This window comes from Tauraco erythrolophus, chromosome Z, assembly GCF_009769465.1.
Source record: "Tauraco erythrolophus isolate bTauEry1 chromosome Z, bTauEry1.pri, whole genome shotgun sequence".
Lineage (NCBI taxonomy): Eukaryota > Metazoa > Chordata > Aves > Musophagiformes > Musophagidae > Tauraco > Tauraco erythrolophus.
In genome coordinates this window covers 29820113-29843833 of record NC_141496.1, presented here as the reverse complement: position 1 = coordinate 29843833, position 23721 = coordinate 29820113, and the positions used below count along the sequence as shown (strand labels likewise).

Sequence of the window (23721 nt, the reverse complement as noted above, 5' to 3'; positions counted from 1 at the left end):
ATTATGACAAGACAAGCAAAGGACCCTGCTTGAACTACGCAGTAGTAATGCAGACATCCTTGTGTGACACTTCATCTTGTCATGGGCAAAGAGTTACCACTTGTAACTGGTTTTGAATAAAGGTCAATAAACACTTCAGTGCTTTCACCCTCTGCACTCAAAGCACATGCCTTCAAAATCTGCATGCCAGCATTCTTTGAGATTTAAAAAGAAAGATATTCCTAATATTCAATAGGAATTCAATATTCAAGAATATTCCTAATATTCAAATCTTGTCTCAACTTAGATGTTACAGGTTTTATCACATCTGAGATTTTTTTGTGAATAGGAAATTATTTTCCACTTCTACAGTGCAGGATGAAAATAGAGTCTGGGCTTCGTGACTTATCTTTCATGATCACTGGCCTGTTGTGGAATGTTATCAAGGAAGAACGATTTATGATGTGCTTGAAATGATTTATCCTAAAGATCAGGCCATTGTGCTGCTTGTTCTCATTGGCTTTCTGTTGCAGAAGCAACTCATAAAACTGTAACTCACGTTTTGGAAACATTTCCAGTAATGTTGTGTAAGAGCTTGCTTTATTTTTCTGTAGCCCTGAAGAAATGGCTGTGGTTTATGAAGACTCTAATGAACTGGTGTCTGGCACCAGTGAATGGCACTGTTATGGGATTATTTTTCAGCTGTGTTTAACAATTGTTAAACTGATGAGTCATATGTTCAACATGCAAAGTGATCTTGCCAAGCGAATGGTTGGATTGTGACTGGTGTTGGACCTGCGCCTCAGTTATTTCCATGAATAATCACTCAAATTAAAAACCCTCAGCTTCTTTCTAGCTCTAATTTGCTTTTTATAAATATGACAGCAAATCAGTTCAGAATGAAGAATATTTCCAGCAGCAACATGTGACAAGAGTTTATTCCTGGAAAGCAGATTTTGACATCTGTTTACCCAATACAGAGTTAATCTGTCTCCAGCATATTCAACTGAGGGCAAACCCAATTTTCGGAGGGAACAGAAGCAATGCCCTAACCTCTGTATTGTCAGCCGAGGGTAGCAGCACATCCCAGGTACAAACATGTAAGAGGAGTGCCTGGCTGTGTTCCTAAGTGGTGACACACTGATACACACCCCGTGCTCACAACGTTTCCAGGTTTCTCAGCTGTGTTTGTTTAACTGCTGCTGAAGGTGTTGCAGGAGCAGGAGCAGGCTGCCATCTCTGGCATAACTCTGCACCTCAAGGCGCGTTTTCTGCAGTCTTGAACCCCTGCTGATCACCTTTGCAAGGAGCAGATTTTAATAAGAACCTCTTTCTTCTTTGAGTGAACTTCTAATAATGTACCCAAGTATAACAGTTTATTATTTTCCCTCCACAGCAGAAGAATTCCCCACTCCATTTAGCAGTCATCAATAATCATCTACCAGTAGTAAAAAGCCTCTTGGATGCCAATCATGACATAAACTCCTTAAATCATGTAAGAAAAACTGGGAATTAACATAACTTCACCGGTAAAGAGGAGATTATGTGGATTTGGCTTGAAATATATTTTTTTCTTTACGAGCTCAGGGTACAAAAGAATAGGAAGGAAGAGTTAGTTCCCTGCTTATCTTGTTGCATGTGTGCATATGTATTAGTCACTGGTACATGCTGTGCTAGTATTGTTTGTGCAAGATGAGGATAGCAAAATGCTATCTGCTCAGAAAATATTTGGATTAATTTATTGTTTGAGTGTTAAACTCATGCGTAATAAATGACAGAAATGTTTCAATGGTATTGATGTCAGAAGGAAGCCCAGTGCAGAGGGTCACTTGGCTGGAATAGAGTTAATTTTTTTCATAGCAGCCCTTATGGAGCTGTGTTTTAGGTTTGTGACCAAAACAGTGCTGGTAAGGTACCAGTGTTTTAGCTGTTGCGGGACAGTGGGTGCACAGCACCAAGGCTGCCTCTGTTTCACACTCTGCCCCTCCAGTGAATAGACTAGGGGTGCATGGGGAGCTGGGAGTGAACACAACCAAGCAGGTGACCAGAGCTGACCAAAGTCATGCTCCACACCACACAACATCACACTGAGTGGTCAAGTCACAGGTCTCTGTGGTGCAATCAGTGAGCGTGTTTGGCGGTTAACAGCAAAGCTGGTGGATCAAGCCCACCCAGGGATGCTGGCATCTGTCTTCCCCACCTACCAGGATTGTTTGGCCTCTGCTTGGTGCCGGTGGTCTTTGGAGGCCTGGTTGGTTGTTGGCCAGTTCACTGTAGATCACCTCCACCACCCTAATCCCTCAGGTACTGGATACACTCCTCTGTGAAAGGCCATGTGATGCGTGCCTTGGGGAGATGCTTTGTCGAGAGAGGAATAAGTGGCACCTACCCCTTTTACTCCTCCTGGATGGGTCTCTCCCACCTTCTCGTAACGGCCTCAGTTCCTTGAATATCCTTGTATAATCAGACTGTTAATACTAGTGTGTGTTGTGAGCTTTATTTTGATTATTGTTCATAAGGTTAAACAACTAATTTGGAATGCCACACTGGAATGTGCCTGGAGGCAGTTGGTCCTTGGGCAGCAGGGTGTGTGGGAAGAGCTGGGCAGGTGCCTGGGGCTATCATTGTCTCCAATAGTTTGGGTTTTCATGCCTGAACAGGCATGTAGTCCCAGGTAATTGGTATACCAATACTAGCCAGCAAGTATTCATCCATCAGCAAGGTGGGGGCATGAAGTCAAAATGTCTCCTCAAAGACAATATTGTAAACCAGCAAGGCAAGTCAACTACCACAGAAGAAGGTATGCAGTATCTGAGGGAGTTAATGGTGGTGGAGATGGCCTACAGCAACCTGGCCAACGACTAGTCCTCTAAAGAGTCAGATAACATCCAGTACTCATGGTCCATGTGGCAGAAGTTTGAACAGAGCTTGTGGATGTTGTACACTGGCGCCCTGTAATCGACTGGGCAGACATTGAGGCACCAGCTGTGTATAGATTGGCTTGCCAGCTGCTTCGATTCAAGGAAAAGCTCTCCTCCTCGTTGACCCTGTATCTTAGCTGTGGAAACACTGTCCCACCAGGTCTGCCTGGGTGCTGCGGCCCTCTGTTGGGGAAATGTACCCTGGTCTCCTGCACGACAGGTGGGAATGCACCCCATGATAGTAACAAGGACTAGTTTTTGAGAAATCTGTAGTTCACCCCTGCCCACTGATCATTTTATTGCTAAAGATTAATTTATACACATTTTTGCAGGAGGCAGAGGCTGTCACTTGTGGCTGGAGTCAAGTATGACGATAAGCTCTTCTGTCATATAAAATAGGGAATTTCGTAAAATTCTTGAACACATCTTTTAGAAACATTTTGTGCTTTGTCTCTAGCATGCCTGAAGCTACATAAAATAGCTACATACATATCTCTAAATTACTGCAGAAAGGAAAGTAGGGTGTAGTGTTGGGGGAAATTTGTGAAGTCATGTGATCATAGTGTGTATTCCCAAAAGAGCTGATGAGAGACTCCATTGTGGAATCCTGAGGCAGGTGTTTCTTGGTGTGTAAGATCTTGGTGTTAGACTCTGCAACCATTAAAATAAGATCTAAAGGCCAGAAAAAGTTCTCTAACCACTTATAGAATGCAGACTTGAAACATCAGACAAGCACAGGCACAAGGTGTCTCGTCTGGAATTTCTTATTCTAATATTCTGTAGAAGGATAAATAGGGTTTTTTGGGGTACATGCAGCTGTGTAGAGACTCATTCCAGACTCAAAGATTAGACCTGAAGCTGGCTAACAAACGCTGTTGTGGACTATGGCACAATGTACTGTTGAAATTTATGGATGTCCAGTTGTCTTTGCATGAATTTCAGCAGGGAAAAGGTTACTCAAGAGAATAATATGGGTGGGGGTTGGCAGTCACATGAAGCACTCTGTCCAAAACACCTTGTTTTAAAAGAGGGAAGAGAGAGAGCTCATGAGGTTACAGTACATTAGAGGGGCATGACAGCAACTTTTTTCCTGAGCCAGCTGGAACTCCTGCCTGGTTTTCCTGCGGAGATCCCAGATGCTCTCGTTTGCCTGAAACAAAACTGGCAGTTAGATCACTCAAAAGTTGAATGATTCCATTCTGTTCAGTGATTTCTAGCCAGGGCTGTCTCTTGTTGTGAATTGTCTTTAGATTCATATTGTGAGCACTCTACTTCTAAGAGGGAGTTTGGCTTACTGCATTTATTTGGTGTCATTAATTCCAGAGGCAGGAAACCCCTCTACATCTGGCAGCTGATCTTGGCAATGTGGAGCTGGTGGAAGTGCTGCTGAAGGCAGGCTGTGATCTGAAGACCATGGATAAGGTAGATTGCATTCCTCACCTGTGCAAGGATTATGTGATTCTATTTTTTGTTTTATAACTTTCTTCCCAGAGATGCAGGAAGCACTTGTTGCCCGTTGTCTTTCCTAGGTAAAGCTAAGTGTTAGTTATTACAAAAGAAGTCTCCTTTTAATATTGCTGTACCTGCGGCTTGCAGAAATCTGAAATGTTTTAGTGAAGAGCTGTAAAACTTCCAGGCTACGTAGTCTGAAGGCTAAACCCTGCTGCCAAACACCTCTGATTGATAGAAAAAAGGACTAGGCTTACAGAGTGGAAGACAGCCTGTGGCTGTTGTAACTGTGCACCCAGAGCCAGGTTCATCACCCGGAGACACACAGGTGCTGCCAGCTTCACTAATTGCAGTGATGGCGATTTTGCCTTTTAGTACACTGGGCCACCTGGAAGTGATGGTACTGTGTCCCTGAGAAGCCACCTCAGATCTTTTCAGGTGGGTGCTTTAGACCCTGTTGCTGATGTTCAGCCTGGAAAGACTGAAGCAAGAATGGCAATGGCTGGAAGAAGTACCAGAGCAAAGAGTCTTTGGGGAAGCACTTTTGAAAAGTTTTTACAAATTTTGCTAAATTACTGCAGGACCGAGCTTCCTGTTTCATACTGTTACTTCTATATTGATTTTCTTCATGTCTGAATTGACAGATTTGATGTTTATCATGAGCAAAATCTAGCCCTTAGTAAGCTAAAAAAGTAATTTTCATACACAGACCTGTCCTGATGAGGAGTAAAGCTTTATGGACTAGGATAATCTCTTATTTCCCTAGCCTGAGTGAGGCTGGGGGCTCTGAGTGCAGGTGGTAGAGTTGATGTGTTCTGGGAGGCTGAGGTAAGATGCTGCATTGCAGTCAAGCCTTCCCATTCAGAGTCCTGCCTACACCAGCTGGAGAGCTGTAGTTCTTACACAGGCTAACCCAGAATTAAGCCATTGGAAAATTGTCTCTACCTGTTCATATTCCAAGGGCAGGCACAGAATGTGACTTCTCATTGCCTGCTTTGACTCTAAGAACCTGGAAGCCTTTGGGCTGGATAGTGTGCTGGTATTACAGCAGTGTTGATGGAGTTCAGGGCACGTTACCACAATATGGCTCTAAGCCCGCACAAGTTTGGTCACCTTTCTGCATTGGTTTTGGTTTTTGGAGTTGCTTTTCCCTTGCCTGTTTGCTGGATGACCCCCGAGCCCGTGCTACCGCTGGGAGCATTCACAAGTACAGCCCTCTTTGAACTGAACTGGTGCTAAGATGCCAAAAATGTTCCTGTCCTTACTGAACAGTAGGCAGGAAAAAGGGGAGCCTGCTTTGATTGCACAGTGTTTTCCTGGCTTCTGTCCCTTGGCAGCAAGCATCCTCCGTCTCCAGAGCATGTCACGCATCTGCATGAGTTGCAAGCTGTTACAGCTCAGGAAATGCTTTCTGGGGAGCTCTTCCTTCCTCCCATCTGCAGATATAGTTGTCATTGGTTGTGATCCATAGTGCAGAGAGCTCCCTGTGTGCAAGACTGCCATGCTACATGTACACGCAGGATGCCAGCAGCATCTGCAGTAGCACAGGAGGCCAGAAACACCCCTTTTTCCACTCCTCCACCTCCCTGCGAAATGCAGAGCGCCTTTCCAGAGGTGGAACCCAAGGAGCTCTTTTGCTCTTTGGACTCTTCACATACAACGTATGTCTATGCTCTAAAGATTTTATCGAATTTAAATGCTTTGGCTTCCAATGTAATGCTTTTCTAAAAACTGTCTAAGTAGAATGATCTTGAGCAGAGCAAGGAGCTAGAACTTAAAAGGTATGTATTAAGGAACTTGATAATAGCTGGAGAGTTGAAATGCCTTATAATTTAATTACTGAACCTTCTAATTAAGGGATTGGCTTCTTTTAGGTCTAATTTTCTAGAATGTCTAGCATTTGTTATGTGGAGAATACCGTGAATATTTAAATCTGAGGCAGCTCCACTCAGGGCAAATCTGCTGAAAACAGACAATTGCAGAGACAACCCTTTACATAAAAGTGCTGACAGTGGAGATGGGTTCAAGTAGACTAAGGAATCCTCTGCAGCTGGAATTAAAGCAATGGCTTTTAATTCCTTGGACTGCCTGCACTGCCCATGAAACATCACCTTCAGTTACGCTCACTTCAGTTGTCAGGAGAAAGTAATTCCCACACCCTGTTTTCATTCTGTGAGCTTACTTACTCCTAAATCGCTTACTGTCATGGCTTAGGCTGGAGGGCATCTGGCAACTAAAGGTCACGCAGCTGCTCGCTCACCCTCTCCCACCACCAGGGCATGAGGAAGAGAATTAAAGGGGAAAAGGGAAAGAGACCCGTGGGTTGAGATAAGAACAATTTAATACTACTATTAATAATATATGAATATATATATGTATAATGATGATAATATACAAACAAGTGATGCAGTTGAGGCCCTCAATCCTATGTCTAAATTCAAATCACAAGGGGAGTTGTGGACCCTCTGTCGCAGCTGTGCTACCCCCCTATCCTGTTGTGCTCCTGCACACTGGCAAAACATGAGAAGCTGAAAAGTCCTTGAGGTCTCAGCACCAACTATAAACACCAGTGCGCTATCAGCATTCTTCTCATAACGAATCCCAGACTAAAACCAAAACACAGAGCTCTTCTAGCTGCTACAAAGAAGAAATAACTCTCCAGCAGCTGAAACCAGGACACTTACCATCCAAAACAAAAAAACAAAGACGCAGGTTCGCCCTTAAAGGTGAAGGTTTCCGACTTTGCCAGCCAATCTATCTGAAATGCCGGTTTAACCATAACATGAGAATGAATTGTATTTTTGGTGGTTTTCAGCCTGTGCATGCCTGGGCTTGCACAAACCTGGGAGCAGTGACTGGAAAGCACAAGCTGGTATGAAATACACAGCAGTCTGAGTGCAGGAGGTTTCTGAAAGCAACTGTATCTCACCAGAAATTCTTTAGGGAGAGTTCAGTGCTGGAAGAAATTGATGACCTCTGGGCTTAGGGGATACAGCTCACACAAATCACAGAACTTTGATTGTAGTACCCTGAAGCCATAAAATTGTAGTAATGTGTTTTCTTTAAAAAAAAAAAAAAAAGGGATGAGGCTCTGTAAACGAAGCTCCTGTATTTCTTCTATGATATACTTACCCTTATATATATAACATTCTGATTCAGATCTCTGCTTTCAGCATGGAAAAACTGCACTAGCTGTGGCATCAAGGAGCAATCATGCCCTCATTGTAGATATGATCATTAAAGCAGAAAGGTATTATGCCATGAAACAGGTAAGAGACATCTTTCATTACACTGAGAACTGTAAGGGAAAAGCCAATTCTGATCTTGAAGCGCCTTTTGCCTGATGTGGTTCCTTTTGGCAGGTTGCAAGACTGGCCTTGATAAATCGAGGTTAGGATTGGGAACAGGAAGGTCTCTACCCCATCCAGGTTTTAGTCCTGACAAGCTGCAAAACTAAACTGTCTTCAGATCTTGTTTTCCTGCATCATGCTTTACACACAGAGATAAAGGGCTGGAGAGAGATTCTGACCCCAATTCAAACTGTGCCATCAGCATCAGGGCTGGGATGACCTGAATTCACGTTGATCCCTGCGTCCTTTGGTACAGCAAAATCTAAGGTTGAAAAACGGAGAAGTGCAGCTGTCTGTCCCTCCCTTCGCTAGTAAGGGCTCAGATGCTTTGGCAGGAGCTCCCTCTTCTGTTTTATGTGTGTTAATTGCAAAATGCAGTCAATTAAATGGGAAAGAGACAAGCAACAAGTGTGAAGGACATGGCTTAGATTGACCTCAGATTGTGTAAATTTCTATCCTTTCCCTAGTTGTTATTCAAGTGTTCAAGGCCAGGCTGGATGAGGCTTTGGGCAACCTGATGTAGTGGAGGGTTTCCCTGCCCATGGCAGGGGGGTTGGAACTAGATGATCTTTGAGGTCCCTTCCAACCCAAACCATTCTATGATTCTATGATTTAAATGTAGGCTGCTTAGTGATGGCCTTCCCTAAAGCGCTGAAGTATTAAAGTGTAGATGACAACTATTTTGGCCCACATTGACTATTCCACATCACTTATGAATCTGTACATGCTCTACAGGCAGTAAGTGTCTGAACAAGAAAAGCTGAGCTTAGTATCTCTTAAAATCACGGGAGTATTTGGAGCTGGGCTGCTGGTGAGGCCCATTCTAGAGATGCGCCTTGAAACTCAGACCCAGCACAAATGGGTCTGGAAAATTCAGGAATGTCTCATGTCACAGGGTCTTAACTGGGACCATTTAGAATTCTGAGAAAGTTTATTTATTCCATCAATGACAGTTGTAGCAATGAGCAACAAAGAATCTGCTATACCTACACACTTGATGAAAGGGTGGTATTTCATAGGATGGTGAGGGTTCATTTTAGGCCATATTAATGCTCCATATATCAGTCTTGTATTGGCTTGCTCAGTTTTTCCTATTTGGAGCCATAAGTTTACCTCAGGGATCCCTGAGAATTGATTAAATTTGCTAAGTTTTGACACAATACAGTTTAAAATCCCCAAATCTCTCAAGTACACAGACTGGTCCTAGCGTGGCAGTAAAAGACATCTCTTGTTGCATGCACTGTAAAACTTGCAGGGAGGAAGAAGCTAACGCAATTTGTGTAGAGCAGGTAACTCTGTGAGCACCAGAGCCGGCAAAACGGAGCAGAAGGACTGGTGGAAGGAATTAACCTGTCAGCTCTTGCGCTCTCATTGCGGAGCCACCACACAAATCTGTAACTCCATTCTCATTCCTGCAAGGGAGTGTTGTCCTTAGCAGGTGAGCCACACGCCTCCCTGGGTGGTACAAGCACGTTGATCCCACCCGAGTGCAGGCACATGAATTAGCTCGTTTTTTACCACCCCACTGCAGCCCTGTGTGCCCAAATCCATGACACTTCATGTCGCATTGTCATGAAAAACACCTCCACGAACTTCCTGTATTGCACATATTTTATCTGCGTCAGTTCAGCTGGAGTTGTCAGGTATGTTGTTGTTTCTTCTGGCTGAAAGGGGAATTAGAAGTGAAGTCATCTTGCCAGAGAAAACATGACAGCAGAGAGCCCGTAACGCTCCTAACCTCTTGGCATTGTTTACTGAATCGCTTGAGGTTTAAGCAGATGGTTTTCTGCAAGAGCTCCACAGATGTTGGGAAATAGAAACAAGTGTTTGTATCCCATTACCTGAAGCTGAAAGTACAGCCTTTGGAAGCAGCTCAGATCTTACAGCTATGGAATATGACATTGTTCAGGTGGTGTTACCGTACAGGAAACAACAGCATTTCGGACTATTATTGTGATAACTGTTACACTGAGCTAACTTATCACATGTGAAAAGGCACTAGTTACAAAAGGAAATGTCATGTTGCTATGACAAAGCACACGATACTAATCTGTGTGAGAGTGTCTTGTTCCCTCTCTTTGCCTTTTTTTCTATTTACTGCTTCTACCTAGCCCTTCCCTATCATCCTATCATAGCCCAGGATCTTTTTGACTGGATTTGAGGCCTGCTGTTACTGTCCACTCTGCCATTGCCTAGACACACAGTTAGCAGCAAAGAGAAGCTGTGATGTTGCAAAGGGAGGAGAAAAATGTGTTTTTTCATTTGTTTGCTTGTGGGTTTTTTTTGGTTTTTTTTTTTTTTTTAATTTTAAACCTCAGAAGAGAAACACTGAACTGGGGAGAGCCTGAAGCTGTCCTGTAGAATGTCCTAAACCTCATCTTCCCTGTGTTAGGAAGCATGAAATAAAGTCTGCACAAGAAAATGGAATTAAACATACATAACAAAGCTTAGTTATTGAACTAAGACTTTTTTTTTTTTTTCCTTGCAAGACTCTCATAAGGTTAGGAAATAACCCTGTTGTATTTTTCTGAATTTAATCTGGAATGGAGTTTTTTATGCTTAGCACTTTTCAAATGCGGCATGCTGCCCTTGCCTTTTTAGCCGAGTATCTGCTTTGTAATCTTGTCTCAACAACTTCCTAAAAACATTTTTCACGTTAGAGACTGATTTGAAACAGGACTAGCATGTAAACAAAATGAAATATCAAAGTATTTTGAGGTTACCTACACTAGCAATGAGGGTTTTCCTTGAGCACTGCTTAGCTAGGGCTGATATCACTGCTAGACGTGACTTTTGCAGAGGTGCCCAAACAAGAAGCAACCACATCACTCTTGTTTCAGGCGAGCCATTCATATGGTAGCAACACCACTTCTAATCTGGAGGGTAAAATGCTTGCAGTTTTGGTATCTATCTGATTTTGCTTATGCAGGCAATAAAACTACATCCAGGTTCGATGTGCGTGTACTTATTGGTGCTTAGACACTTTGTTGAATGGGGCTCTGCACGCTAAACCCAATGGCTCATGCTGCCATCGAATGACCTGGCAGTCCCCACTTCAGCCAAGTGGAGCTGACGGAACAGAGGCAGGAACAGCTTGAGCGAGCGACATGCCAGCGCTGCCTAGCCTCTTCTCAGGGAGAGGTTAGCACTTGGAGAAGCAAGAGGAAAAAGTAAGAGCTGTGGTTGAAACCCATCCATGTTCAAAACCTGACAGATAAAGTAGACAGAGCCGAGAAGCACAGTACTTGCTGTTACTTGCTATTGCATATCAAGTGACAGAGAAAGTGAGCGGTTTATTTTGCATTTAACTTAGTAAGACATAGCAATAGACACAGACGGGCTTAGTTTCTGTTCTGTTATTAAGACTAATAACATCATCCATGCTAAGACATATGCCACATAGCTCTACTGGTCAAACACGGTTTCTTTACCTTCACTGAGCAAATCGCCTGCCAGTAGCTACATCTGGCTGTATAGGACACAGCGTTCACCGCTCACTAAGCAAACGTTCCCAGCTTCATTAAAAAAATTATCATCTGCTTTCCTTTTCAGGAACATCTAGCTTATAGTGATGAGGGGTCAGACTTTGAGTTGTCCTTCAAACAAGATCATAGTATACAGACCAAGCAAATCCGTTTCTCCCTGTGGAATCTAGCATACAACCAGTTAAAACCCCAGGAATGGAAAAAAATGGCCCTGTTCTGGAAGTTCACAGATGAACATATTAAAGCTATTGAAGAACAATGGACAGGTAACAATATCTGAATGGCTGGACATAATATATAAGCTGTAAAAAAACACAAGGCAGAGTTGATTTTTAAACTATGTTAGCATCACAGACACACATTGGCCATACTGCTCTTAATTAAATTATGAGAGCAAGCTGTGAATGGATACAAGCCTTGTCCCTGGTTCCTGGGAAGCAGTGCTGCAGAAGTACAAACCGCTTCTGTTCTCCCTCTTGGTTTGAGGGAACCTCTGTCTTTGGAAATCAAAAATAGGAGCAGTGAGCAGCATGGAAGGGTCTTGCAGGTCACACTGCAAGTGAGGACCTGGGGAACCTTGTGACACAGGAAGACCTTGTTCACACTCTCTCTTCACAGCTGCCATGAAACAGCAGTTTCTGGTTTCCAGCATCTCAAATACTGGGAAAGCAATATTTCCATAGCACACATTGTACTTGTTTACTACTACTCCAGGGTATATGTGCACATGTTGAGTAAAAATAAAAGGAAAAAATTAATTAAGATGTATTAGTTTCCCCCTCTTTACAGTAGCCTTAGGATATAACTAGATTTTTTTTTTTTTTTTAACCTTTTTGTCTCAGTCTTCATTTTGCTTCTAGGTGAGAAAGGAAGTAAAGAGTAAATGAATAGGTTTTAAAACCTCTTGGAACTTTAGAAGTGCAAAAGCACAAAATACATTGTTTCCAGCATATGGAACAGGCACAGACACATGCTTTGTGTATTGTGTAGGAAAAAAAAGTTACAAGGAACATGGAAACAGAATGTTGCTCATCTGGCTACATGGTATATTGCTGGCTCATCAGAATCCTGTCAAGCATATATATGAAGATCTGGTGGAAGCAGGATTTCAGCATTTAGCTGGTAAGTCGTGTTGTGGTGTACAGAGCACGTTTCACTGTCCTCTGTGACACTGCAGGGCGGTGCTGAGGTCCCTGCTGGTGCTGGGAAGGTGTGATCAGGGCAGAGCTGCTGGACACTCTCTTCCTTTCCAGCAATCTGCCCTTGCTGGGAGGTGAGGTTGCTTAAGAAAGAGAGTTTAAATGAGACCTGAGGTTTCTAAAAGAAGATAAACACATGCAAACTGCGCTCCCCTCCTTTGTCCTGCAAACATGGTTAAAATGTGATTGGCCATCCTTCTGTTAGATTAGTCTGACCATGTAAAAAGTAGAATGTTTTCTCCTGTTATGTTACAGAGAAGATCAGAGCAGCAAGTAGCGCTGACATGGACTCCAGAAAATGTGCAATTTCATGAGTTCACAACAAAACATGGCATATGTGATGGAATTACATACCAGACGGAAAGTACAGACTTTCAAATACAAATAATATCTTTTCTGGAAACAAAAACCTATTCTGAAGTTGTAGGACTTTTTCCAAGCTAGAAGAACTTGCACTCTTGACATATTGGTTAGTTCTTTCTCATATGCTTGCTATACAATGATTTAAAGAATTTAAGAGTGAATGGGTGGATGGTAATTCATGACTATCCTGTAAGCAAGAACCACCTCCCTACAATTTCTACACCTGGATTAACACTGATACAGTAATTCTGCATTGGAACTGCAAATTAAGCTATTTTGTGTTTGACATGAAATGTAAATGAGATGTTTCCTACCTGAAAGAAATTAAATTTAATAAGTTAAAGTTATGTTTGTAAATCAACACTTCCAGAAACAGGTGTCATTTGGTATTCAGTTTTTTTTGTAGAGTCTTGCTAGGATTATAGTGTTCCTGTCTGAACAGGGCTTTTCTTTTGTTTAATTAGTGCTAGGATTAGGACGAGCCTTTCTTCTTCAGCATTTGATTTATGTAGTGAAAATACACAAAAATGTCATGTCTAAAATCATGTGTGGCTGGCTGTAGAATTTTACATCATGGCATAACCTTGTATACATACTCAAAAAAGAACATTTGATATTTAATGCTTAACACATTTAGCAATTATTTACCTATTTCTTGTTCATGTCTTGAGAATTAATATTTGGTAATGTCTTGCTGAACGTGTTTAAAGGTTTTCTCATTATTGAATATATTTCACATCTGAAAAATAAAACATAAAATGTCTATCTTCATAGTCTTGTAGATAAAACTATTGCGATTTTCTTACAATGTAATGGAATAATTGAATTGCCTTGTCTAGCTACATATAACTAGGATTTTTTTGTACTAAATCTTACGGTTTGTACGAAAAGATGATCTGTGTCTTAGTCTTAAGTCTTACGCCTAACTGTGTGCAGTCATTTTTGCTGGCTGCAGAGCATCACAGGAATATGAAGAACAGACTGGTGAATCCTCAGGTATTGGAATTATGGATATAAGATCACAAATTCTTAGATCCTGGCAGGTACGCATCAAGTTCTGCAACATTATCTTGGAAAATGAGAATGTTTAACAATTTGATCAACTCAGTACCTCACCTGGCCCAAGTTGCACCCTGGGTATGAAGGCTACCACCCTGTTATTCTTCATTAAATATGCTGTTGTAGAATATAATTAAAATTAACGTTAATTACATCTAGTTGCACAAGCAACTAAAAGCATATGTAACAAAAATAAATTTAATTTTCACTTGAACGTAGATGATAATAACATTGGAACTAAACAAAGAGATTCAGACAAAAATCACATTCTATCCTTTATTTAAAAGTATGCAAAAGATTCCTTAAATAAAAAACATTTATCTTAATAAAATAAGTTTGGAGGTAGAACAACATTTCAAGTTCTTTTTTCTCCCCTCCAGATGTTTACTATAAAAGCACTTTCACTTAAAAATATATTTTTTTAGAAAAGGATAAAAACATGATACATGATTTAGGCATTGCTACGTCAAACCTAAAAAGACTGGGAAGAGGTTTAAATTGTACCTTGATAAAAACCCCCACCGGTGAGAAAGACATTCATTCAGTCAACAACTTTTATTGACTGAACACTGGCATGAGTTTGGCCCTGAAGCATTCGCCCAACTTGTCCTGCAGGTCTCACAGTGGTAGAACCAGAAGAAAGGAGCATAGTTCGAGGATATTTAGCAGCAGTGGCTTGGGATATGGTTTGCTGAAAAGTAATCAGATACATAAGTGATTGTACACTTAGCAGTACAAAAAATTCCCATGAAAATAGCTCTAAGTGAGCTGTAGTTTAAACAGAAAGATTTGCAATCCAGCAAACTGAAATACGCTTCTCAAAAAAAAAAAAATTAATAAAGTGAGTATTTTTTTTCCTTCCTTATCTGTAATATGCTTTTTAGAACAAAGTGCTAAACTTCCAACTAACTAGGTACTCTGAGCTTTTATCACCTCAATCTTATTTCAGGGTTGGTTTATTTGTTTTTTTACCAAATTGTTCAGAATTTTCCTCTGCAGTGCTAATTTAATCATACCAACATTCCTTTTGAAGTTCAGTATTTGCTATGAGGAAGTCTGTGAAAAGTCTGTGGTCTCTGAAAGGAAAAGGTTTGCATTTGTTTAACAGCAATTAATTTTCTACCCAAAAAACTAGCCACCTTACTGCAATAAACAGCAGTATTCTGCTTTTAATCAGGGTAAACTCTCTCCCCTGTCAGATTAATTCAAGAGAAAAACTCAGTCTCATTGACTTCCACTTAGGCATTTATTTGTAGAAAAAGTATATAGAATATTTCTCTGGAACTGTCACGTTTATTACATTTTCAGAAGCCAGTTTTTGGCACAGTAGCTCAGATACTTGTCACACAATCTGAATCCAGAAGTTGTTCTTAATGAAATAAGTCTGACACCAAACCTCTAACCCCCTAATGACCCAATTTAAATATGAACTTCTGCTTAGGAGCCCAAATTCTCAAAAGCTGTGTGCAGCCTGTCACAGGGCTCTGATTCACTGCAGGAAATAAATGAATGCAGAACATCCCTCACATGGACAGTTACCAGTATCTCCAGCTCAAATTAAAGGACCTGATGTAGGTCTGCTTGTTCCAGCAGAATCATTGAAAAGAAACTGGACTTTCAGATAACACAGAGTAAACTCAGATCCTAATTTACAGGTTAAAATGTAAAAACAACATCTTCGACTGTTTCGTACACCTCCAGTCAAAACTGGTTTTTGCTCAGATTGGTATACAAGTGTAGCAATTGCCTAGGCCATTTAGGCCACTGTTTACAGTCTTTGTGAACGCTGGTTTCATACCCTATTAAGGCACTTATTTCAGTGTTTTCTTCAGGATAAATGCAGGGGGGTAAGACTCAAAATACAACAAGCAGCAGGCATGATGAATTTGATTGCCTCCAGACAAGAGTTTTACTTTTTTCCCCAATAATTTGCTACAGTCAGCCTGTCAACCTAATCTGTATCTCTACCACCTCTTGTTCAGTCACTCTTCCTGCTATACACCATTAAACTGTGGTTGCAAGGTGATGACACCAAATGTTGCTGTGCCAATTGACCACTTCTGTAAAGAGGAATGCTCATGGAAGAGCCAACCAAGAAAGAGACAGCCAAGACTACGATACCTGTGAAATAATTACTACAGAAACAAGACAAATACAGAAACAAGACAAATAGATCAAAGTGGCAATATTTACTTCCTCTCCTCACCAACGCCTTCTACCCAGCCCAAAGACAGTCCTGTTTGTTATTTTAAACAAGATTCAAGTCTGAGCCTTGTCTAATGTCCATTCACGGTGGTCATTTTTCTTTAAAATACTACCAGCTGTGTTGTAATAAGAATAGTATTACAAGCATAATTCTGACTTACCTGAGTGACTGGATGGTGTTTTTCAACAATGACTGAACTCATGGGTGGAGCAACTCCCATCACTGCTAAACTACCACTAATTCTGGCTTTTTGTCCCATGTCAGCTCGGCCTGTGATTCGAGCAGTGATTGTTCTTCCTGCTTTCTGTTGAGCAGATGTTATTACTTTCGCCATGGGCTACAAATAAATTAAATATTAGTTGGTAAAAAATGCCAAACATAATATTTACAATGCTCTAGTATGTCTGCTTGGTTTTATCAGCCACGTGCCTAAACAGGACATAGGATGTTGCAGGTAATGCAGTTATGTTATATAGGACTGAATTTGCTCCACCTAGCTGCAACCTGGTTTGTTCCATCTTTTTCCACTCTAAGTATGAGATAGTGTTTTGAGCAAGTGACTTCTGTCCTGAGGGGAGTAAGGCTAATTTGTCAAAAATCAAGCAGCATGGATAGTTTAGCTTTGCTCACAGGCTGCATACTCAAGTGACAGCTGCAGGCACTTCCATCACCCTGGAAAGTCTTTCTAGCAGTGACATTGCAGATATAAAAAACCTTCTTTCTCTCACAGCCGGTAGCAAACTGTATCAGATGGGAAAAAAAAAAAAAAAGGAGAGCAATGCAGAAGACAATGGAGAAAAGTAAAAAGGACAGTTTAGCAACAAATACAGAAGAGGGAACAGGAGAGACATTTCAAAACAGCAGGATGCTAAAGCAAAGCATATTCTCTCTAGAACAAAACGTTATCATATGAAACACCAATTGTCCTGTTGCACCCTACTTAAGTGTATTTGCACTCTTCTACTCTTCATTTTGTCACACTTCCCTGCTCCCCCTTCCAAAAATAATTTAAAATTGCTCCTAACGTAAATGTAATATTAATGAGCATTTGCAAGCTAGTGTCTTCGCACAGCTATGTAAACACTATTGCACTTTCCTCAGCTACATACTAGTATTGCTCTTAAAATGCAGAAATGATACCCAAACTAGTTATTTGTTATAATTATGCCTTAAAAAATAAAAAAAGTTAATATTAGCATGTTACCAGTTTTTGAGTTGATGCCACACCAGATCCTGCAGCTGTGCTAGTGATGATTACTGGAGAATCAGAATCTAGCCTGGTCTGAGAAGTGCTGGCATGACCCAGGTGGGTAGAAAACTGTGAATGAAACGAGAGTTTACAAAGAATTAGTATAACTTTCTAGAAAATACAGTTCTACTCTTTAGGTAGTCAGTTTTTTGAATATTCCAATTACCCTTCTAAATTTAGCATCTTTGCAGATATTTTATGTCTAGTTATACTGTTTTATGGCTAATTCAAAAATACTTGTCTAAAAATTGTAGAAAGAGTGTGAATATCATTTGATACTATTAGAACAAAAAATCAGGAAGAGAGGCAAGCACAACTCTGTTTTAACCTGTACCCTGGCAGGAAATTGTTTTACAGTGGCAATGTCTTCAGTATGACGCCAGGGCAGGTCCAGAACATCTAAGCTACTGGATAATGATCTGCCTAAGCTGACAGGACAGGAGAATAAGAAGAGTTCCCTCAGTGGCTATATACCTTACACTTTAAAAAAATAAGCTTTGAGTCAAGCCAGCTTTTTTTCTTTTCAGCTTATTTCAAGCTCAGTTTTATTGCAAAAAACTTTAACAGCTTTTTTCCAGAAACAATCTCAGAGAGCAAATTGTGCTTATTATAGCAACCTTGTCTTCATTAGTTTAACACGTTTTCACTAAAATAAAAAACCAGAGCTTAATGAAAGTATAGCAAGTCACAGCAGCTGTGCCTCAGTCACTTCATTTACACAATGCACTCTGAACATACCCATAGGTTTCTTTTTATATTTAAACTGTCCTCAAATTCCTTCAATTCATGGGCTATGGCATTTACCTTTAAAAAGATCCAACTGAAGAAGTTCATTTTTGTCACTAGCAAATACAGTTCTGTTCCAGCTACATGCTTACCATGTCTTCTAGCTGAACAGTAGTTGCTGGTGGAGGTGGTGGTGAGGGTGGACTATATTGTGAAGGAGGTAGCTTTCCTGCAACAATGGCACCATTATCATTTCTCCTACTTCCTACATCTATTATTAGAAACACAAAGTAATGGGATCAGCACATAATCTAGCAAACCCTAAGGGGGAAAAAAGAGGTAAGTCACAGTAAAAATTTTACTATTCCTTTGGGATCGCTGTGTAATCTAATTAAAAGGATCAGGCTATTCTTTATAGGCATGCATGTATATATACAGAGAAAGATAGATATAAACATTCCTGTATTTGACCTTCTTTTCAGCTGCTTGGAAATAATAGTTTCCAAGGGGCTTGTTTCTGTGTTATGCCTCAACATGCCTGTGGCACTTGTCATATAGTACAAAGAACTGAGGTACTCTGTACTGCTTGCCAATACTAGATCCAGCGTGCAAGGGCTGCTCCTAAGGGCCAAAATCCAGTTCAGGGAGAGAGCAGCAAAACCCAGAAAGGCCATATTAGACTCTGCAAGGGGTAAGATCTTTAAGGGGCTCACCATCAGTAAAATAAAATGTTATTTTAACTTTCCTGAGAACATACTGCAATTTCAAGGAGCCATAGATCATGCTCAGCATCATCGTATCTTCACATGCAATAGCTGGACTCTGGCCACATCCTGCCTGTAGGACTGGGATGATCTACGGGTGGCCTACAACCCTCATCTCCCCCTACCAGCTGGTTGAGCCTGATCGTGCACAGGATCCAGCCCCTCATTCTTTTGTCTTGCAATGCAGACATCCTGAGGAGGTCTGATCTGCAGACCTACGCAGCTTCAGGCTTTTCCTTTAGTATACAAACTTCCTTAAAGAAACAGAGAAAGGTATTCTTATTTACTCTCCTATTTCTGAAGCAGATCATGGTAGCAGTAGTTCCAAGATAAGGGAACTTTGCTCGTTCCAGGGACTAGAGTGACACCATGTGGTAGCTGTGGTTTTGGTGGTGGTTTGTGTTTTTTTTTTTTTTTCTTTCTCTTGAAGCAAGCAGGAAAAACATAAGGAAGGTAGTTCAAGTCAGTACAATACTCAAAAGATTTCAAGAGTGAAAGTATGCCAAAATATGCATTTTGTACATGTGTGTAGGTACACATACATTAAGCTTAAGCATAGACAGGATCAACACATAGTTACAGACCAATCTGATCTATGTTACTTTAGAATCATAGAACGGTTAGGGTTGGAAGGGACCTTAAAGATCATCTAGTTCCAAGCCCCCTGCCATGGGCAGGGAAACCCTCCACTACACCAGGTTGCCCAAAGCCTCGTCCAACCTGGCCTTGAACACTTCCAGGGATGGGGCATCCACAACTTCTCTGGGCAACCTGTTCCACTGCCTCACCACTCTCAGAGTGAAAAATTTCTTTCTTATATCTAATCTAAATCTGCCCTCTTTCAGTTTAAATCCATTGCCCCTTGTCCTATCACTACACACCCTTGTAAAAAGTCCCTCTCCAGCTTTCCTGTAGGCCCCCTTTAGGTACTGGAAAACTGCTATAAGATCACCCCGGAGCCTTCTCTTCTCCAGGCTGAACAGCCCCAACTCTCTCAGCCTGTCTTCATAGCAGAGGTGCTCCAGCCCTCTGATCATCTTCGTGGCCCTCCTCTGGACTCGTTCCAGCAGCTCCATGTCCTTCTTGTGTTGGGGACTCCAGAGCACAACACAGTATTCCAGGTGGGGTCTCACGAGAGCAGAGCAGAGGGGCAGAATCACTTCCCTCGACCTGCTGGCCACGCTCCTTTTGATGCAGCCCAGGATACAGTTGGCTTTCTGAGCTGCCAGTGCACATTGCCGGCTCATGTTGAGCTTCTCATCCACCAGCACTCCCAAGTCCTTTTCCTCAGGGCTGCTCTCAATCCATTCTCCGCCCAGCCTGTACTTGTGCTTGGCATTGCCCTGACCCACGTGCAGGACCTTGCACTTGGCCTTGTTGAACTTCATGAGGTTCACACAGGCCCACCTCTCCAGCTTGTCAAGGTCCCTCTTGATGGCATCCCTTCCCTCCAGCGTGTCCACAACACCACACAACTTGGTGTCATCTGCAAACTTGCTTTAAAAAGCAGTGTTAGATTTTTTTGAAGTAAATAGTCATGAATTCTTCTGGCTTACACATTCCTTTAAATACATAAAGACGTTAAAATAGTATAATAATAATAATTTTTTAAAAAAGATAATCTGTCAGTAAATGAGCTGATTTGATAGATTTTAGACCATCAGCTTTGACTCCAAATGTTATGGACCCATTAAGGTAGCAATACTTGCACACTATTAATAACCTATATTATAATGTATACTATGTGTATGTTATTTGTATATTAAATGTACATTATAATAACCTAATAATAATAAATCTGTAAAAGGAACAAATTCTGCTTTTATTTCCAAAGACAGTACCTGGCACTGTAGTGTTCATAAAATATCACTGACTGACACATGGATGTTTTAATGTGCACAGGTGACAAGACTAGAAAAATAATCATCTAATCTTATGTCTCAAGTCCTCTGATGTCCTGATCACTGTTCTAGTATACCTGAAGAAGAATGCAAATAAACGGTTGTACAACCATATTAAATAATCATGTAACTAACTTCATCAAAAGTACTGTCTGGCTGTAGCAGGAAAGATACAGCATGCCTGGGGCAGGGGAGAAGGTGGTACGAGACACAGCAGAAGAAGATGGCTGGCATAGGACCAAGGACCACAGAGACTGTGAGATGTTATGAAGCCTGATGAGCGCTACAGTGACCACAGGAAATTAAAACCATGATGGTGGATACCCAAAAAGTTCGGTACGCACCCCAGTGTTGTCCAGCACAGCAAAATCTCTAGGTACTGTGCCTGTGTATAAAGTATCAGCTCTTGCTTCACAGTAAAAATCAAGCAAAATGTTTGTCCCGTGAATCCCAGGGGTTGGTCATGGCAGCTCTACAGCTCAGTTTTCTTATTTTCCTTCCTACTTACCCTCTTCTTTACAGGTTTACAGAAATAATTCTTTCCTATTTCACATAACTCTTTTACCCATCATTATTTAGGAGACCCACTGTCTGTTGCATGTTTTTGGAAAACAATAAACAAACAAATATAAGATAAAAGCTTCAAGACAGAGTAGTTCTTAATTTACAACACAGTGAAAATAAAGTACTTGGGCAATGCCCTGTAACTTTACTCCCAAACTCAGCATCCTCAAGAAACCATTCATTCTTCACCTTTCCCAAATACTGATCCTATGTTTTTACTAGCTACTGCACTTGGCCAATGTCATATTCTGATTTCCTAAGCAACTGCATAAATACCACGTGTTTAACAGGCTCAGAGAGCTGCCCAGGTAAGTATTCTCCTACATCTTGTTCAGGTTTTTATTTCTTCTTCATACCTAAATTTTCGGAGAGGAATTTCTCTAGAGTAGTTCAGAAACCTCTGGCTTAAGATTAAGTTTAGCAACTGAAGTTACTTGTCTAAGGCCATTAACAACTGCTGCCAGTACTGCTGGTTGTTAAGCCGCACATACAGCTGTGACGCTCCTGCTGGTAAAGCTATTTTCTCTTTACTGTAGACTGCTGCACCAGCATGATTATGCTCCTACTGCTATAGATTTTTTCACTCTGAGGGGGTGATTTCACTGGATCAGTAAGGGTGTGCAGCTCTTTCCTGCATAACTGGTCAAGTTTTACGAGTGTGCTGCTGGTATAATTACACCAGTGTTTCAGGAAGAGTCCAATTTACTTCTCCTCTGCGTGCAGATCAGCAACTTTTTACACTAGATGCAAGGAAAGAAAAAAAACAGAACTCCAACTGAATACAGAACCAGGGAGATTTACTTGCCCTTTTTGCATCAAAAGGCAAGATTAAGAAAGAAGGGAGAGCTATCTGGGAAAAGCAGATTCATTGCACACTAAGATTCCAGAGAACAGATTCGGCTTTTCCAAGATTTCCCCCTCATTCCATCCCATAACCTGGGTGCTGACAGATTTCTGGGTAATCTTCCACAGTATTTTAAACAGTTTGCCATCCCTGGCTTCTTTTTCTGCCTTTAGTTGCAGGCTACCACCCTCTATGTTCCACCATTCAACTACAGCAATAAAAAGTTCAACATCAGAATATTTCTCAGCATATTCAACAGGACTTTTTAAAACAGTAAGAGTTTGATAAACTCACTACTGTGACAAGTCCTCGTACTAAATTAAAAAACAAAACAAAACAAAACCAAACCCAACAACCCAAAGTGAAAAGGGAGAATCCTTTAAAACAAACAAAAAAAAACCAACAAACCAACCCAACAAAAACCCACACACATTACCAAATTAGACCCGCTTTTTATACTGACCAGGATCTGTCCTACTGTCCTTGCCCTGAAACATGGTCATTGCTTCCAGATTCAAAGCACATACACCACGCATAAAGGCTTTCTTCATGGTATCTTCATAGTGTTCTCTTTCACTGTGCAATCGCAGAATCTCAGCTTTTGTCTGTTCCAAAGTAGCAGTTAGCTATGAAAGAGGATAAGGAAACAGCTGTCTTGTACTTCTGAACGCAAACTACCAACATGTTCCTCAATTAGCTTTAAAAGTCACTTAGCTCATTTACAAAGATACGTATTTTCACTTCAAAACCTCTGTTTCACCAGAGATGAACAGCTACTTGTCATTTCTTTGTACTACAACACATTATTTGTACTAGAGCATACCAAGGACTAGAGCTTCGAAAGGACTGTCAGACCCTACCTAACCAGCTAAGCAGAAATTTATCCTGCAAGTTTTTGCCTTTAAGAAGTTCGGCACCTGGCACTAGCTAGATTTCCACAGGAACATGGATTCATGCAACAGAAGAATACGTGCTATCCGAAAACTATTTAAGCACAGGATGAACTGTCATTAGCAATCTCTCTTTTCTAACTACTGTAAAAAACTGAAAATGCTGAGAAAAGACAGACCAAGTTATCTTTGTAACTCACTACTTGCTGTTTTCGCACTAGTAAGCCATATTTGTTAAGCCTGTTCTTAAAATTCTGGATTTACTTTCTTGTCAAAGTACAAAGCTTTTAAAATGTGTATTTTAAAATTTTATTTACTTACTGTGCAGCAAACGCTGATAACTTAACTGTACCTTAAGCTTTGAAAATTCTTCAACTAGCTTAAGTGGCAAGTTGAAGGCAAAACCCAATTTAAATAAAGCTTTTAAAAGAGTAGCTATTATAGGAAAAAAACGTTGTAGTCATCACAATCATTCATAACAAAAATAGTCTTCTATTTCCATTGTCTTCTTCAGTAAGACCTCAAAACGCATAGCCAACATTAACAGCATGCTCTTAGATAAAAAGTGTTGTCCCTGTTGGTGAACAAATAGAGATTTGTCTCATTTCAGGAAGAGTCCAATTTACTTCTCCTCTGCGTGCAGATCAGCAACGTTTTACACCAGATGCAAGGAAAAAAAAAAAAGTCACATCTAGAAACCATAGTAGAGACCTCAGATCTCCTCACATCATCTTGTGTACTTAGGGGCCCTGATCTGCTGCAAAGTCCTCAT

General features: G+C 41.0%; 2 protein-coding genes across 4 annotated transcripts in view; one reads left to right on the top strand and one right to left on the bottom strand.

Annotated features, from left to right (window-relative positions):
• Positions 1-12697, top strand: part of ANKDD1B (ankyrin repeat and death domain containing 1B) — a 29733-nt gene extending 17036 nt beyond the window's left edge. For both annotated transcript variants that reach the window (XM_086629663.1, XM_086629662.1), the window contains exons 10-15: positions 1376-1474; positions 4224-4322; positions 7523-7618; positions 11252-11450; positions 12175-12306; positions 12639-12697. In XM_086629663.1, coding sequence (XP_086485789.1) covers positions 1376-1474; positions 4224-4322; positions 7523-7618; positions 11252-11450; positions 12175-12306; positions 12639-12697 — 684 coding nt within the window. The remainder of the gene's footprint in view (positions 1-1375; positions 1475-4223; positions 4323-7522; positions 7619-11251; positions 11451-12174; positions 12307-12638) is intronic.
• A 1209-nt stretch (positions 12698-13906) lies between these two features.
• The window catches only part of POC5 (POC5 centriolar protein), a 30395-nt gene continuing 20580 nt past the window's right edge, over positions 13907-23721 (bottom strand). Inside the window, exons 7-12 of one of the 2 annotated variants that reach the window (XM_086629409.1) lie at positions 22523-22685; positions 18139-18257; positions 17216-17329; positions 16172-16348; positions 14310-14496; positions 13907-13922 (exon numbers count right to left, since the gene is read on the bottom strand). In XM_086629409.1, coding sequence (XP_086485535.1) covers positions 14347-14496; positions 16172-16348; positions 17216-17329; positions 18139-18257; positions 22523-22685 — 723 coding nt within the window. In that variant the 3' untranslated portion in view covers positions 13907-13922; positions 14310-14346. Of the gene's footprint in view, positions 13923-14180; positions 14497-16171; positions 16349-17215; positions 17330-18138; positions 18258-22522; positions 22686-23721 lie in introns of those variants that run through there. The other variant, XM_086629410.1, reaches the window with a different exon arrangement.